Raw genomic sequence first — 18266 nt, 5'->3', positions numbered from 1 at the left:
AGGAACACTGGTGTACAAATTTTTGTGTGGACATATGTTTTCATTTCTCTTTTGGTATATAACTAGGAGTGGAATTGCTAGGTCATATGGTAACCATGTTTAACTTTCTGAGGAACTGCCAGACTGTTTTCCAAGATGGCTACTCCATTTTCCATTCCTACCAGCAGCATACGAGGGTTCCAATTACTCTATCATCACCAGCACTTGTTATCGTCCTTTTTTTTTTTTTAAATTATAGCCATTCTAGTTGATGCGAAATGGTATCTTACTGCAGCTTTTTAAAAAGATTTTATTTATGGGGGCACCTGGGTGGCTCAGTGAGTTAAGTGGCTGCCTTCAGCTCAGGTCCTGATCTCCATAGTCCTGGGATTGAGCCCCACATCGTGCTCTCTGCTCAAGTGGGAAACTGCTTCTCTCTCTCTCTCTCTCTCCTCCCCCCAACTCATGCTCACTCTCTCTCTCTCCAGTAAATAAATAAAATCTTTAATTTTTTTTTAGATTTATGTATTTGAGAGAGAGAACACATGGTGAGGAGGGGCAGAGGGAGAGAGAGAGAAGCAGGCTCCCACCTGAGCAGGGAGCCTGACACGGGGCTCGATCCCAGAACCCTGAGATGTAGACCTGAGCCGGAGGCAGATGCTTAATGACTGAGCCACCCAGGTGCCCCCTTAATTTCATATTTTTTAAGTAATGGAGGGTTCATTGAGTTAGATTTCAATCTATCAAAACACTCCTGCCAACTTCTTGACTAGGGGTTTACAAGTGAGGACCTTACCTATTTTCCTAATACCCCAAGCCCCAGCTTATTCAATAGGACATGAATATGTATTTAGCACTGTGCTAGGTACTGGGAATGCAGACATGAGCAATAAGGTCCCTGACATTAGCTTTTAGACAAGAGGATTAGAGTAACAGACGCACTACACTTATTCAGTCAGTCAGCTAGAAAGGCTTAAAGCAAAGAAATACACTCTGGTTGAAGGGATCCAAGATGTTCTCTCCGCAGGTGCACCTTTAAGTGAAATGGAAGATAAACGGAAGCCGACCACATGAAATGACGGCAGGTGTATTATAAGCAGAAGCCACGGAATGCGTACAGGGGGAGAGGTAAGAGACAATGGTGTCTCTTGTGCTTGAGGGACCTGTAGGCCACAGCAGTGGAGCAAAGGGAGGAAGAGGAGCGGGTTACAGCACTGGGCGCCATGTTAGTCAAGATAGGGCTGTGAGGCCTGCTAGCCGAATGGTAATAGGGCAGCAAAGAGGGATTTTGAGTAGGGAGGTAATTTGATACCATTTTCCCTTAGGAAAATATTATCATGGCAGTGATCTGGAAAATGGATGAGATGGAGGCAGATGGAAGCAGGGATACTAGTTGGCTTGGAAGTTTCTGGTCTTTTGGACTAGAGCAGAAGCAGAAGCAGTGAGGAAAACTGGATAGATTCATGGTGGAAGCAAAAGACTTGGTAATGGCTTAGAGCAGTCATTCATTCTGTACTGAAAGCCTACAATGTATCATGCATTGGGTTAGTCTCCAGAGGGTCAACAGCAACCAAAAGGAACATACGATCTTTGCCTTCATGGGGGTCATATTCTGGTCAGTTGGATCTGGAGTGTGACAGGGACCATGGAGGACCATGATCAGGAATAGGCCAAATGAGGAGCTCTCTTAGGGACATGCTAATTTTGAGGGCTCAAGAGACCGACAACCAAGAGAAGATATTGATAGGGAGTTGGCTATCTGGGCCAGAAGCCCAGGAAGCAGGACTGGGGTTGGGATTCATCTGTAGGTCTTTGGTTACTGAACCTATGGGAACAAAGTAGCATAAGAAGAAAAGGCGGCTTAGGGCACAGCCCGAAGAAAGCTAGTGTGTAAGAGGGGGTCCACGGAGGAGAAAGGTCCAGAAAGAGACCCAGGCAATGACCAGGAAGGTAAAAGGAACACCAGGTTAAGCCAAATGCAGAATGTTTCTAGAAAAAGCAGGACGAGCTCCGATGTTGAGCGGCTATAAACTATGATGGTTAGGACGACAGTCTTTTTCCTGAAAACTAAAGCATCGTAGTAACCAGTCACTGATTTCTTTCTTGTCAGAGGTAATGGCTAAAATGTCATTATTCAGATGCCTGGGTAGCTCATGTCATGATCCTGGGGTCCTGGGATCGAGCCCCACCACACACGAACATGTGCCCTGCCTCAACTATCTCATCTGTAAAATGGGGATAAAAGGGGATTTACTTTAAGAGTTTCTGTGACAACGAAATGACGCGATATATATATAAACTAACACAGTAAGGGACACAGAAAATGTTCCCTAACTCATCACTTCTAGTGGTACAAGTAGTAGGATTAAGATTGCTATTAGATGTGCTGAATAAGGTGTAAAGTTTAAAACAGCTGTAGGCTCAGAATCACTGAAATGAACCGCAGTGTGAACTAGGTTTCTGCTTTAGTCTGAGTCCTCCGAGAAGCAGAAGCCGCGAGAATGAATGTGCAAGATGTTATTACAGGAAACACCTGTGAGAGAAAATGGCAAGAGAGCTGGGGAAGCCTGGGAGGGCCATGGGAGCACCATGGGAGGCTGACCCCAAGCGAAGAAAAGATGGAAAGAAGGTTGGGTGGAGGTATCCGAGGCTGCTGTGTAGTCAAAGGAGGGTTTGGCAAAACTGAGGGGGGGTCCGGGAGCCAAAACTGACCATCAGCAGAGAGTGGTATTTCCCACAAAAGGTCCTGCTGTGTATCCCTGCCATGCTCCTTCTGGAGGGTGGCCTGGCAGGGGCAGCCCGTGGGAGGCAGGGCCTTGCCCAAACCTGGTGATGGCTTTCCAAGAGCAGAGCAGTGGGGGCCCTGAGTCAGCCACACTCCCAGCGGCTGCCACAATCTCCATGTGACTTCACATGTTAACATATGTAGGAATCCGTTTTCACTGCAAGGGGAGCTTATTGTAGAATTTCACCTGAAAGAAAGTGACCTTAGACGTCCGCCAGTTCTAACCCATCATTTTACACATGAAGAAACCAGGGCCAAGAAAAAGACCAGGTGACCTTACATTGGTATTAGAAGTCAGACCGGAAGGAAAACGGGGTCCTGGAATCGAGCCCCACATTGAGCTCCCCCTGCTTCCCCCTCTGCCCCTCCCCCTCCTTGGGCTTTCTCTCTTTCAAATAAATAAATAAAATCTTAAAAAAAAAAAAAGCAGCTGTTATCAATGGAGAAGGCTGGGACTTCAATCCGTGGACCAACCTCACTCTTATTTACTGTGCTTTGCTGGGTCACATCCCGTAACCTGCTCCCCCAGCCTCCAACAACAACTTTTACCTTCAGCTGGAGATGGTGTGAAGGTGGTGGCTTGTGCCGTTTTGAGTTACTCGGATTTCCTGGGTATCACCCAGGTACAACAGGTAGATAAGCTATGTACTTCTGTTTGGTTTTCTCCTGTTCGTCTGTTTTTTATTAGAGGGGGCTCTCAGCCCAGAGCCTAGAAGGGTAGAGGGAAGAGAATCTTTCCTCCCCTGCGTGATTCATGCGTCCGTCTATCCATCTGTTCACTCACAATGCTTTAGAGAACTACATGTGTCCGGCACTAGAGTGGGCACAGAGAGCAGCCCCGTCCACAAAGAACTTCCAGTCTAGGGATGCAGCTGGGCAAGCGAACAGATAATTATTTACCCCAACGTGACAAATCTCATGAAAGGAGTAAGTTCTCAGGCACTAGGGGAAGATGGAGGAGTCGTTAGGTGGGGGGTGGGTGGGTCAGGGGTTTTCTGGGGGAAATGGGGCCTGATATGAATCCTGCGGACTGGTGGGACTTACCTGGTAAAAGGAAAGGAGGCCGTTTGGTGGGAAGGTGTTCCAGGCAGAGAAAACAGCCTGGGCCAAGGAGGGAGCCACCAAGAACCTGAGGAGTTGTGGCCTATAAGCTAGAGCGTAGAAGGTGCTGTGTGTTTAGAGCAGGGGAGCGGGAAGGGAAAGGGAAAGGGAAGCAGAGAAAACAGAGTGGGGGAGAAGGCAGCAGGGGCTGCTACGTTACTGTGACCGCGGAAAACATTCTGTCCATCCTGAAGGCTCTGTGGAGTTCCAGAAGGATTTCAAGCAGGTGGAATTATCAGGGATTTTGCAAAACAAAGCAGTCTCCGTAAGAGTAGAGATACTCAATAAGCAATAATATTACTGAAACTTGACACCAAAAGCAAAAGCAAAAATCGACAAAGGGGACAGCAAACTAAAAAAAACGTCTGCACAGCAAAGGGAATCATCAACAAAATGAAAAGGCAAACTACTAAATGGGAGAAAATATTTGCTAATCATATATTTGGCAAGAGGTTAATACCCCACATATAGAAAGAACTCATACAACTGAATAACAAAAAGACCAATCTGATTAAAAATTTGGAAGAGGATCTGAATAAACATCTCCCCAAAGACATCCAGATGCCATCAGACACATGACAAGATGCTCAACATCTCTCAACATCAGGGAAATGCAAATCAAAACCACAATGAGGTATCACCTCACACCTGTCAGAATGGCTAACATCAGAAAGTCAAGAAATAACAAGTGTTGGTGAGGATGTAGAAAAAAGGGAAACTGTGCACTGCTGATGGTAGTGTAAACTGGTGCGAGCACTATGGAAAACGGAAAGGAGGTTTCTCACAAAACTACTACCATTTGCCAACAATCCCACTTCTGGATATTTAGCCAAAGAAAATGAAGCCACTAAGTTGAAAAGATACCCGCACACCCCATGTTCACTGCAGCATTATATACAATAGCCAAGATCTGGAAATAACCTAAGGGCCAGTAGCGGATGAATGGATAAAGACAATGTGGTATATACACAATGGAATACTATTCAGTCATTAAAAAAAAAAAGTGAAATCTTGCCATTTATGAAAACAAGGATAGACCTTGAGGACATTATGCTAAGTGAAATAAGTTAGAGAAAGACAAATACCACATGAGCTCACTTTTATGTAGAATCTGAAAAACAAAGAACAATAAAAAAACAAGCTCACACATATAGAGAACAGACTGGTGGGGTTGCCAGAGGCAGAGAGGTGGGGGGTTGGGGTAAAATGGGTGAAGTGGGCCAAAAGGTATAAACTTCTAGTTATAAGTCATAGGAATGTAATGTACAAATGGCGACTACAGTTAACAATACTATTTTGCATACTTGAAAGGTGCTAAGAGAATAAATCTTAAAGGTTCTTATTACAAGAAAAAAAATTATAACTATATATGGTGCCAGACAGTAAGCTGACCTATTATGACCATTTTGCAATAAATACAAATATGGAATCATTATTTTGTACACCTGTAACCAATACGTTACATGTCAGTTATACTTAAAAAAAAAATCATCAAAACTGTTAGATGTGAAATCCCAACAAAAAAATAATTGAAACTGGTTGAAATATGGTATTTTTAATTAAAAACTTTAGTGAAGGAGTCCAGGGTCCTCTGTAGAGGTGGGCAAACCCATTCCATATGTATTGGTCAAAGTGAATTACTTTTGATTGCAAAGAACACTGGCTGGGGTTAACTAACAGGAGATGAAATTCATATACTGTTTGCACATTACCACTACTCTCCAGAGAAATCCTCTTTCTCGAGTTTTATTGCTTTCACATGCTTGTCTTTAGGTGAAAAGGTGAAACTGAGAAATCCAAAGTGTATCAATTCCTCCGAAGTCATCATTTTCGACATTGTATCACTTATAAAGTATCTCGACAAAGTATCACTTATAAAGCTCTCCAAAACGTTCATGACTAACACTTGGGCCATGAAAATTTTGTTAATCAAGTAAGGTTTCTTTAAGATTTTTTTTTTTTTTTTTTTTGAGAGAGAGACAGTGAGAGAGAGCATGAGTGAGGAGAAGATCAGAGAGAGAAGCAGACTCCCCGTGGAGCTGGGAGCCCGATGCGGGACTCGATCCCGGGACTCCAGGACCATGACCTGAACCGAAGGCAGTCGTCCAACCAACTGAGCCACCCAGGCGTCCCTAATCAAGTAAGGTTTCTTAACCACTGTAAAGAATCATCTCCTGGGGCGCCTGGGTGGCTCAGTGGGTTAAAGCCTCTGCCTTCCGCTTGGGTCATGATCCCAGGATCCTGGGATCGAGCCCCGCATCCGGCTCTCTGCTCAGCCAGAAGCCTGCTTCCTCCCCTCTCTCTGCCTGCCTCTCTGCCTACTTGTGATCTGTCTGTCAAATAAATAAATAAAATCTTAAAAAAAACAATTAAAAAAAATCCTTTCCTCAGTCACTAATGGATTTTAGCATTACAGCTTTGTTAGAAGATAACAGAAATTTGTTGTTGAATCTAACCTTATTTTCGCTTGTTTTAAAAAAAGGAAAATTTAGAAATCGACTCTTGAACACAAACCAGAAAGCACCGGCGGAGCTCACAGCTGCAGTGTAGATGCAGCGACACGGCTTGTGCATATGTCCTAGAGAAGAGCAAGGAGCTTACAACAACATCGTAGGAAAAACCATGAGAGAACCACGCAAGTCCACAAATGAGCGACATGCCTTTTGGCTGATGGATGTGCCATCCCTGTATTCACCCAGTTTTGAGAGATGCCTCAAAGGGACAACCACAAATGGGATTTTCGTGGTTTGATCATCAAATTCTACATCTGGCCATGAAAATGGAAACACAATTTAAAGGGGGAGAGGGAATCTCTCTCTGGTGGATAAAATGGCTAATAATCACTTGCTGATTTGTAGATGCCGGAGGAAATTGATTTATTCTACCAAGCATCCAGCCCTGCATTCGAAGCCCGCCAGGTTTGTTTTTTTTTTTTTTAAAGGCACATATGCAGTCACTTAAAATTATGGATAAAAAAAGAAAAGTAAATATTAAAATATTTCGGCTTAAGTTGAAACAATATTATTGAGGGGAAGAAAGGAATCCAGCACAGGCAAGCAAGACATTGACAATAACAGCATGGCACACTATCTCATAAAAGTTTTTTAAAACGGCTTAAGAAGCTGTGATCTATGGTCCCATACATATTCTTGCATGGTGCTGTAAGTTAATCATAACCAATTATTCAGATTCCTTCCTCAGCATCCTCTCCTTCTACTGTTCTTTGCTCTAATTCCTGCCCCAACATTACTAACTTTCCCATCATCAATTCAATTATTCTTTTACTTTAAATATCTGGTTGTGAGTATTCTGGATAAGGGACATAAATGATTAGGTTAAACTACACAAAACTTTTGTAAGTTAAAAATCGCCAAATAGGGGCACCTGGGTGGCTCAGTAAGTTAAAGCCTCTGCCTTTGGTTCAGGTCATGATCCCAGGGTCCTGGGATTGAGCCCTGCATTAGGCTCTCTGCTCAGCGGGGAGCCTGTTTCCCTCTCTCTCTCTGCCTGCTTCTCTGCCTACTTGTGATCTCTGTCTGTCAAATAAATAAAATCTTTTTTAAAAATCGCTAAATATCTTGTAATTTCATAATTTCATGTTACAATTTACTCTGTTCAGCCACTGTGATTCTGAGATGGTTTGATGTAGAAATTAGCCTACCCTGCTCAACAGAGTAGAATTTCAAGAATCATTTCTTTTCCTAAAGTCTCAGGCACACGATCTTTTTCCTCATATGTGAATCTATTCATACAAAAAAAAAATCTTATAAGGGGCTTGGGTGGCTCAGTCAGTTAGGCGCCATGCTCGATTTGGGCGCAGGTCATGATCATGGGGTTGTGAGATTGAGCCCTGCATGGAGCTCTGCACTGGACGTAGGGCCTGCTCAGGATTCTCTTTCCCTCTCCTCTGCACTCCTTGCTCTCTACCTCTCTTAAAAACAACAACAACAACAACAACAACACTTACAAAACTATCAATATGAATTGCATTTAATTTTTTTTTTAAAGATTTTATTTATTTATTTGACAGAGAGATATTACAAGTACACTGAGAGGCAGGCAGAGAGAGAGAGAAGGAAGCAGGCTCCCCGCCGAGCAGAGAGCCCGATGCGGGACTCGATCCCAGGACCCTGAGATCATGACATGAGCCGAAGGCAGCGGCTTAACCCACTGAGCCACCCAGGCGCCCCATGAATTGCATTTAGTTCCATATTTAGTAAAGCCAGTATTTTAAAAAATGTCTAAAATGGGAGCAGTGCATTCCAATGTACCAAGGAGGCATGGTCTGGCAGAGAACCAGTTGCTGGCGTGTCCTACATGTCTGAGTATGATGAGCTGCTGTGCATTTGGCTGCACTGGCCCAACCTCATGGGATCCGATAAACGTGGCGTAATCAATCAAAAGGACTTTAGGAACCTAGAAAGAGAACTCTTGATCTTGGACTGAAGCACCCTTTGCCATCTCGGAAGGTCTGGGTGGGCAAGCCAGCAGCATTCCCTCTTTCCCAGAGCTCTCTTGCTGAACACTGTTTGGCGTATAGAAGGCCCAGGGAGCCTGGTCTCGAGGCAGGGAAGTGTCCGTGTAGGCGAGCGAGTCTCTGTGCAGAGGCGGCCCCGAGCTGTGGGAGTCTGAGCTGAATGTTCGCTTGTCCCAGTTCCTTTAACGCATTACACAGCTTGCTGTCTACACTGATCAAATTAATCACGAATCGCTGTCTCCACAGCTGAAGTTAATTTAAAAACATTCCAGGGATTGTGTAAGTAGTGTAGTGTTTCTTCATGGGATTCCTTATTTTCTGCGAAAATATACCGTGCCAGAATTCCTAGTGTGCTTGCTTCTGGTCAGGTTCCAGGAAACTGTATGATAGTCTTTCTCCAAGACAAATTGAGAAGTTAGAACTTCTTTTGCTGATGTTTAAATATGCTTAAATGTGGCCAAACGAATGAAATACATTTTTTTCTAAATAGGGACCATAGGTCCAGCTACGAGAGTTTTTTGTTTCCCTTTGTTTTCATCAGAGTTCCCAGTACGGCAAGTCCAGTGCACCTTACTGGTTAAGATTAATTCCAATTTCCTCCATCTTTAACATACAGAGTCTGGGTCCAACAGTCCCAGGAACGCCCCAAAGCATCTCAGCTGCTTGCCAACAAATGCCTGGCTACTGGGGCGCCTGGGTGGCTCAGTTGGTTAAGTGACTGCCTTGGGCTCAAGTCATGATCTTGGAGTCCCGGGATGGAGTCCCGGGATCGAGTCCTGCAGCGGGCTCTCTGCTCAGTGGGGAGTCTGCTTCTCCCTCTGACTCTCCCCGCTCTCGTGCTCTCTTATTCTCCCTCTTTCAAATAAATAAAATCTTAAAAAAAAAAAAAAAGATAAACACCTTGCTATCAAGTGCGTACCAGTGTGTGTTTCCACCTTCAAATTTCCCATGTCATCAACAGTAGAGCAAAACTGAGCACCCGCCCTTGCTTCCTGTTTCTCTCGCTTACCCTCCACGCTAAGGAGTTGGGTGGAAATCTGGCACGGTGAGGTCTTAGTGTGGGCCCCCCAGAAGCAGACGGAGACAAGGAGGTGAACGTGACTGGCTTGTCTATGAGGTAAAGGCACATGGGTGGGCGGGCGGGTGGGGTAGTGAGATGAGGAAGAGAAGGTAGTCCGTGAAGCAGGTGTCCTCCAGGCCGCTCCTTTAGTGTCCATCCACAGTGAGCACGGTGAGGAATGACAGAAAATGAGGAGTTAGAGAAATGGGCAATGCCATCTTAAATAGATCAGATCTTATTCGGAACCCAATACAAAGTCACTGAAAGGCTTTGAGGAGATGGCTAACATGATGTGATTTAAGTTTTAAGAGGAACCCCTCTGGACGTGGACTAGAGGGGGCAAAAGCAGCAGCTAGGGGAGCTATCGTGGGGGTTCAGGTGAGGGGTGATGGTGCACGATTGGCTGGTGGCAGGCGGAAGAGAGAGGAGCAGACGGGCTTGAGGCTCGGTCTGCGATAGGATTTAGTGCCAGAGTGAATACGAGCGGGGAGAAGAGTGAGTTGCCAGGAAGGATGCCCAGGTTTTTGACTTGAACCAGTCTGGACACCGTTTGTCCTGGAGCAGGGAGGATGGAGGGGAGGCAGTGAGCTCTGGAGAGCTGATGCACAGCGCAGTTCCGGACGGCCGAAGCTCACTGGGACATTCCAATGAACGCGTGAAGGATGCAGTGGGCAGAGCGTGGGGCTGGAGAGTCACACCTTGAAGCCACCTCCATGTAGATGGCAGGGAAAAAGATAGGAAATGTGGTCAGAGACAGCACTCTGTGAGCCTGGAAAAGAGGCTGAGAAGGAAAACCAGAAGGTGTGATGTGGTTTTAAAATATGCATGCAAATTCTTTGATAATCCACCTTGCAGGGGCGCCTGGGTGACTCAGTGGGTTAAAGCCTTTGTTTTCAGCTCGGTTGTGATCCCAGGGTCCTGGGATGGAGCCCAGCATTGGGCTCTCTGCTCCGCAGGGAGCCTGCTTCCTCCTCTCTCTCTGCCTGCCTCTCTGCCTACCTGTGATCTCTGTCAAATGAATAAATAAAATCTTTAAAAAAAAAAATCCACCTTCCAAGGGCAGAAGCCTAATTCCCCTCTCCGGACGTGGGATGAGCTGATCGCCCGGCTTCACGGGAAGGGGCCGCAGTGGGGGTGGGCGGAGGGTTAGGCAGAGCTACTCTCACCTTCTCCGTCCCCGAGTTCTTGCGATGTGGAAATCTGCTGCCGGGCCACGAGGACACTCAAGCAGCCCCACGGGGCGTTCCATGAGACGAGGAGCTGAGGCTTCCTGCCAGGAGCCAGCGAGGGGCTGAGGTCTCCTGCCCGAGCCGGTGAGCGTGCCGCCTTGCAGGTAGAGCCCCCCAAGTCAGGCCTTTGGAGGACTACGGCTTCGGCCAACAACTTGGCCATAGCCTCATGAAAAACCCCAAGCTCCCCGTCCAGCTAAAGTTCTTGGGAATTCCGGGCGTAAAGAAACGGTGAGGGGTAGTGAGTAAATGTTTTAAATCTCTGAGCTTTGGGGTATTTTGTTGAATGGCCACATGCGGTGCCCAGAAATGGAGCAAAGGGAATGGTCTTCCTAAGGATGGCTGCTGCTGTGGCGTGCTGAGTTTTCATTCTGCATTTGTGTTCATCAGTCTGAGCTACGGCGGATTCTAAGTACACGGACAGCGTCTACCTTCGGAACGGAAAAAGGCTGCCAATTTCACTAAACTCTGGTGCAGTACCTTAAAGATAATTTGGTGTGATTGCAGGATCATTTTGAGTGTGAACTGGTCACCATGGGGTTATCTCTATACAACACCGCCTGCAACGCCCTGCTCTACTCTGCACTCTCAGAACAAAGCCCGAGCTCCTTGGTTCAACACACAGGACTCATCGCAGCCTGCTTCCAGCTCGCCTTCTTGGCTGTCACTGGGTTGGTGCCCCTAGATGCCGGCCAGTGTACTTGCTGTCTGGAGCCAAAGCCTTCCTTTTGTGTCTCTTTTGCAGCTGTGTATCGACCCAGCCAGCCATATATTTATTCCTATGCAGTAGCTGCTCGGAAGTAAGCACTACAATACTTGCCTTCAAAGGTCCTTGTGTAACTTTTGACTCCCCTGCAATGTAACCCAAAGCTTACTGTTGCCTGGAAGCTGTACCAGTAACAGAAAACACCTGACTCACCCATATTTTGTATATGTATTATATATGGCATTCTTCCAATAAAGTAAGGTACAGAAAAGGAAATGTTATTAAGGAAATCAGAAGGAAGATAAAATACATTCACAGAGTTGTACTATTAAAAAAACCATGCATAAGTGGACCCATGTAGTTCACACCTATTATAGGTCAAGTGTAATATGTAAAAACATAAATATACATATTTATTCTTTTGAATGCTTATATATAGAGGTATAAACACACATTATTTATTTGTAAGTAACATTATTTGCCTCTCCACTAGAGTCCTGCGGGCATTCAAATGCACCAAGATTTTTGTTCAACACCTACTATGTGCCAGGAACTGCTCTACGAGCTAGAGTTACAACCCTTACCCTGCACGTCACTTACCAAAAAAGACCGATATGTTGCCTGCCCTCCCAAGTTGTTTAGCAGGGGCAGCAGATAGATATGAATCTCCAGAATTCAGGAGACTGTCTGGGCATGTCATTTATTCAATTAATGTTGAACCTAAAGTGATTTAATTTTAATTAGGTTTAGAATATTGGGTTTTTTGCCTTTTGTTTGTTTTCATAAGCAAGACCTTCAGATTTAAAACAGGTTGTTGGAACCAGTATGTTGAGACCCAGCAAATTAACGGACAAAACCGGAAGTACTGCTGATTAATCTGGACAAACCACCCCATGGGAAGTAATCTAATTGTCCTTGGGAGATAGCCATGGCTTTTGAATCTGCCACCTGTTCACTGTGATACTTTAGGCAAATCACTTAATTGCTTAATCTTTTGAAACTTAGTTTGTTTATCTGTAAATGGGATCTGATCTGTAATTTACACATTGCTGACAATGCAAGTGATACTTCAGTATCTGTTTGCCCCTTCTAAGTCCTAAAACCTCTATTACGTTGTTCCTCCTTAGAAACCTTCAAGCAATGACTTAGAAGCCTTCAAGCAATGACTAAATATCTCAGCTCCCTCGCCTTCAGGGGTGGTTAGCTCTGAGGCTTGTATCTTACTGTCTTCTAGAATTCCCCAGCAGGACTGAATCACAGTGACAACTTTTTATTTCCATAGTACTTATTTCCCTACTAGAACTTTCTGGGTCCCCTCACAAATAAACCACGTACACTCAAATCCTGACCTCAGAGTCTGCTTCTGAGAGAATGTAACTTAGAGGAAGGAGGTGGTTCTGGGAAGGGTGGCGCCTCAGAAACCCCTCACTTCTTCTATACACATCTCTGGGTCCTACTGGGCAGGAGTCAAGCCATACAAGATCATGGGTGATAACATATGAGAAAGCATTTTGCAAAAACGTCAGCTTTTATGTATCCAATGTTTTTGGAGAAAAAACTGTGGAATGTTGGAATGGCACTGCTCTTAAAGCAGAAAATCAAATCAAATAAAGTTCTTGGAAATTCATCAAACTTCTTCAAGTTTCTCCATTCCAACGTCTGTCAAATAGGCACAATATCTATTTTGTAGGTTTGATGAAAGAAGTCATTGAAATCACACTGAAAAGTGTTTACACATAGTAGAATCTCACCAATATTTGCTGAACGCCAATCTGATTTATGAAGACTAAGTAATATCCTTATCTTCATTTTAATGTTTATGCAGCCTTGGTTATATGCACATAAATCACATATAAACAGGATTGTAGTATCTTCTAAACCAATGAAACTATTGAAATAAGGTTGTTCAGAAGTGATTTCTATGTTGTAATTGAATATTTCATGCTCAGTATTTCCTAGAAAAACTCAGCTCTTGAGTTTTGAGGATATTCCCACAAATTCTAGTTTCAAGAATAAGAGACAAATGATATCTCAACTGCTCACATATCACTAAAATCACGTTTTCAAAATAAGATCCAACCCATAAAACTAAAACAAGCGACTCATAGTTCTCACTTTCTGTGTAAGGCTGAATAATAGCCTCCCCAAAGATGTCCAGATCCTACCTAATCCTTAGAATCTGTAAATGTTACCATATATGGCAAAAGGGACTTTGTGGATGTGATCAAATTAAGGATTCTATGATAAGGAGACCATACTGGTTATCTGGGTGGGTCTGGTATAATCACAGGTTTCTTGTAGATAAGGGAGGAAGAAGACCAAGATTAAAAAAAGGCAAGGTGACAAAGAAGAGATTGAAGTGATGTGGCCACAAGCCTAGGATTGTTGGAAGGCTCTAGAAGCTATGAGAGACAAGGAATGGATTCTCCCCTGGAGCCTCCAGAAGGAACATCCCTGCCAACATCTTAATTTTAGCCCCTTAAGACTCACTTTGGATTTCTTATCTCCAGAACTCTAAGAGAATAATAAACCTGTGTTTTGTTTTTTTAAAGCCATAAAGTTTGTGGGAAATTATTACAATGGCACTTCCTTAGCGGGGCTCTGAGAGGAATCAATTCTCAAAGCAGGTGTGATTTGCAGAAAGTGGGCATCTCTCGCTGAGTGCAGACCCTCAGCACAAACCCACTCATTCCTTCATCTCATGTTACTTTTATTTGAATAGACGGACAAAATGTGTAACAGAAATATGTTATAAATAGGGAGCTGCTCCAAACGTGTAAAGAATAGCAAAATTACTATTTATCTTATGTGCTCAAGGCCAAAAGATGCCAGTGTTAGGTCCTGGAACCCTGTGGACAGGAAATTCTGGTCAATAAATATTCTAGACTGGCCAATGGACCCCACGCCCAAACAGCACTGAAAAAGTCTAGGGTTCCACCTAATCTCTGCTGCCCCCCCCACACCCTCTGAGCGCCAAACCCTCCCCTGCAAGGTCGCATTTCCACTCCTACAAGATGAAAGAAACTATCCGGAACCAGGAGAAATGCCCCAAACTGCAAGCACGAGTGTGCAGTGGCGGGAAAGTCACCGCTGGCCAAAAGAAGGTGGTTCAGGGTGGTATTACAATTTCATGTGGGGGGGGTGCGGGGGGGCACCTGGGTGGCTCAGTGGGTTAAGCCTCTGCCTTCGGCTCAGGTCATGATCTCAGGGTCCTGGGATCAAGCCCCGCATCGGGCTCTCTGCTCAGCAGGGAGCCTGCTTCCCTCACTCTCTCTGTCTGCCTCTCTTGGCTAAAGAAGTTGGGGGTAAATAATATCTCCAGCAGTGATGAAGCGAGTATGTTCACGAACCAAGGAACAAGGGCCCACTTCCACCGCTGCCCCGGTATCCGCAAGGGGTGCTTTTCCACCCACAGATCCTGCGGGTGCTCCTTTAAAGATTTTTAAAAATTTATTTGTCAGAGATAGAGAGTGAGAGCAAACTAGATCTCTGTCAAATAAATAAATAAAATCTTTTCTAAAAATCTAAAAAAAACTTTTTTTAAACAAAAATTTTAAACCCCCAGTGCTTATGTTCGAAATCTCTACACAGCAGTCACAGCTTCACTGCAAGCTGTGAAGCCCCAGGAAACAAACTGTGAGCACCTTGCCTTTTCTGTAAAAGTACCAGCCCCCATGGAACACAGGGTCCGGGCAGCTCCCGAAGACCCTACCTCGTCATAAACAAACACACCCACCAGCTTGGGAAGCAGACTGTGTGTCAAGAAAGCACATTTCCCATCCTGAAAACCACAGACCTGCAGAAGCCTCACAAGGAGCCTTCATTTTAATATTTCTTGCTTTATCGGGGGGCTTTCTGGCATTTTGTTTAATTTGGTGGCGCTTTGAAAGCGAAGCTCCTGGAGGTCCGTTTGCTGGCTGCTGGGAAACTGCTAATCTCGTTTCTCAAAAGCAGTTGGTCTTTCTTAAGGGGGCTTTCTAACAATTCAAGAGCCTCCAATGTTCAAGGAGAATGTGACTATGGGCAAATTGCATCTGCTTACATTTTTATTGTGGAAAGGAAATTGAAACTTACGATCCTACATTCTAAGAACCTGGTTTGAGGTTTGTTCTGTTTGAACTTCAAAATCCCTTAATACTGTGGCTGGCTGATGAAAGATTTTTTTCCTGTAAGTCAAACAAAGATAGTCAGGCTCACCTTTCAGAAGCCTGTTCCAAACCAAGGCTCTCTGCCCACTCTCCCCAGTGACTGTTGACTAAACAAATCTCTGCAGGGCACTGAGTCAGTGCCCCCCACTCGCACCTTGGGCAAGGGCCGGTGACAGTTTTGTGGAGAGGGCACTTCGGGAAACTAGAGGGTGGAGGCCACAGGCAGTCCTCCAAATCCTACCACGCACAGCACAGCTTTCCGACCGTCCCCAACCAGTAACCATCCAGCCCATCACAAAAGGTCCACCGTGCCGCACAGGAGAAACGCTGCTGGAGTGCACACTTCAGAAGGCAAGAGATCACAGCCAGAGAACGAGGAAAGCCTTTCCTGTGACTGATTCCTAAAGGCTGCCCTCATGCCCTGGAGAAGAGCAGGCACCGAGGCCAGGCTGCCCTGTTTGAACGCCCACTTCATCACTTACTACTGGCCATGCTGCCTTGGGCAAGTTACTCAACTTCTCCGAGACTCATTTTTCTTCTCCACCACGCGGGGATTATAATACCAGTACTTATCACACAGAATTTACGGGCACTCAAGTGGGTTAATAGCCCTAAAGTGTTTAGAACAGTGCCAGGCACCAGTATGCCTGTGCTTACCAAGGGGCTTTGCTGATCTCACGGCTCGGACCAGTTTATCAACAGTGGAGAAACGGCTTCAGATTCTAAATTGTCAGAGTAAGAAAAACGACTCGATTTCATCTGACAACGACATCCTCTTTCCAGTTCATTAACCTTAATCAGAAAGGCACTGAGTAGAGCCCCCTTCCCAGCGGGCTCAGCCCCAGCCCAGCAAAGGCTTACTCTGCCGCCCTGTTTCTGCCCCTGCTCCGCCGGCACAACCAGAGACTGACAATCAGTGGGTGCCCTTCGGCTAGAACGGAAAACACAAAACTACGCAGGCACAGAACCCACCCGCCCGCCGCCACTCGCACCCCCGCCGGCCCAGTAGATGCGCGCCCACCACCCAGCCAGAAGGCACCCACCCGGCTGCGCGCAGGGCCTCCCTCCCCCAGAAACCGCCCGACGCCGCCAGGTGGGGCGCAGCTGGTGCGGAGGGGCTGGGAACAAGCCTCGCCAACGGGGCGCGGGGAGGAAAGCCCGTGCGCGCCCGGGGCCTGGCACCTGATGAAATCCCGTCTCAGCGCGCACACCCCCGCGGGATGCCTGGAGGGACCAAGGAGAGTGGCCGCCCCGACGAGGAGCTCAGGCCGGGCGAGAAGCAGACACGCACCTGGCCGCGTTCCCTAATCCACCTGCCACCCAGGGGAACAGCAGCGGGAGCGCCAGGGCCCAGTGCGGCGGCATCTTCGCGCGGGGCCTCCCTCCGTCGCGTCCCGCCGCTCCTCCTGAACCCCCTCTCGGGAGGTCGCGGGCCCCGGGGCGCTGCGGGCCGGCCGCCTCCGCTCTCCCTTGGCCGCTCGGGGCCTCGGCTCCTCCCGGGCGCGGTCCCAGCGGGCGGCGGGGGCGCCCTGGTGAGGCGCGCGGCAGCTCCTCTCCGGGCGCAGCGGGGCCGGCGCGCGAGGGGAGGCGGGGCGGGCCGCGCACATCTGGCTGGGACCCGCCTCCAGCACGACCCGCGCATCCTCCTCCGCGCTCTGCTCACACAGAAACTTCCCGCAGACTCCGAGCACTTCCCTCTGGTCAGTCACGCCAGGTCGCGCCATCTGTTGCAGACCGCTGCTTTGCCGCAGGTTTCCGTGATACCTGCGCTCGGATTTCAGAATCTGGGTGAGTCCAAGCAGGAAACAAGGGTGCTAGTTCAGAACACTTCCACACTCCTTTCGTTTCGTTTCTCATCGTACTCTGCTAGGTGTTCTTCCACAAACTGCAAATCACGGGCTGGGCTGCTGGAGTTGGAAGCTCACCAAGTCCTGGGCAACCCCTTCATCGGACGTGACCTTCCATGCTCATTTGCAACAGCTCACTCACGAGGGACCACCGGACGACAGTGAAATGTAATTCCCAGGGCAGAAACTAGTGGCGGACACGCATCTGGCGCCTCCTCCAACCCTTCCCTGAATCCATACCCTTTCGTTTCACAGTGGGGAGAGCCTAGCTCCCCACACTGTTCTTGGGACTTGGCTGTGACTTGCTTTGACCAATGGCAGAAGTGCAGAAGTTAACCAAGTTGCCAGTTCCAAGCGTAGGTCATACGACACCTGAGCCTCTCTCCGGGATGCAGAAGACCATGCCCCCAGCCAGCATTGTAGCCCAAGGAGAACGAGGAACAGGTGGAACAGAGCCGTCCAACCCACAGATACATGAATGAGCTCAGCCAAGGTCAGCGGTGCCCGCCAAGCTCCTGAGGCTTATTGTGACAATCCATTACACGGCAATAGTTCTCCAACACCCCTACGACTAGGGTTAGATATAAAATGAAGAGTATGAAGAAAGAGGAATTCGTCTTGATGAGCTTGATTCGTGGTTATATAGTGGGTATATGCCTTAATTCTAGCCAAGAAAATGTAAGAAGTTTAGACCAGGAAGAGGCTTGCTGGAGAGTCTTCATTTACACCATAATGGATCTCCCTACTGGCCTAAATTGTGTTTAATTGGATCTTTGGTTTTATGGTTGAAGGTATCCTGATGGATTCAGTGTCCTTGGTTAGAAACCAGTTAGGCCGTTGAGCTGTTGCTAGAGAAGAGTGACAGGCCCCGTCCTAACCATCTACATGCATCATCTGACCCAACACCCACGACTCTAGGTAGTGATCATTGGTT

The 18266-nt window shown here is 46.7% G+C and overlaps 1 protein-coding gene across 6 annotated transcripts in view; it reads right to left on the bottom strand.

Moving 5' to 3' along the window:
• The window catches only part of EGFL6 (EGF like domain multiple 6), a 98339-nt gene that overhangs the window by 41171 nt on the left and 38902 nt on the right, over window positions 1–18266 (bottom strand). For 3 of the 6 annotated variants that reach the window (XM_032330301.1, XM_032330300.1, XM_032330303.1), the window contains exon 1: window positions 16777–17269. The exons of 1 other annotated variant lie outside the window; for it this stretch is intronic. In XM_032330301.1, coding sequence (XP_032186192.1) covers window positions 16777–16850 — 74 coding nt within the window. In that variant the 5' untranslated portion in view covers window positions 16851–17269. Of the gene's footprint in view, window positions 1–16776; window positions 18226–18266 lie in introns of those variants that run through there. 2 more of the 6 variants (XM_032330298.1, XM_032330299.1) reach the window with 2 other exon arrangements.

This window comes from Mustela erminea, chromosome X (genome assembly GCF_009829155.1).
Source record: "Mustela erminea isolate mMusErm1 chromosome X, mMusErm1.Pri, whole genome shotgun sequence".
In the NCBI taxonomy this organism is placed as follows: domain Eukaryota; kingdom Metazoa; phylum Chordata; class Mammalia; order Carnivora; family Mustelidae; genus Mustela; species Mustela erminea.
This window is presented reverse-complemented; position numbering and strand designations above follow the sequence as displayed.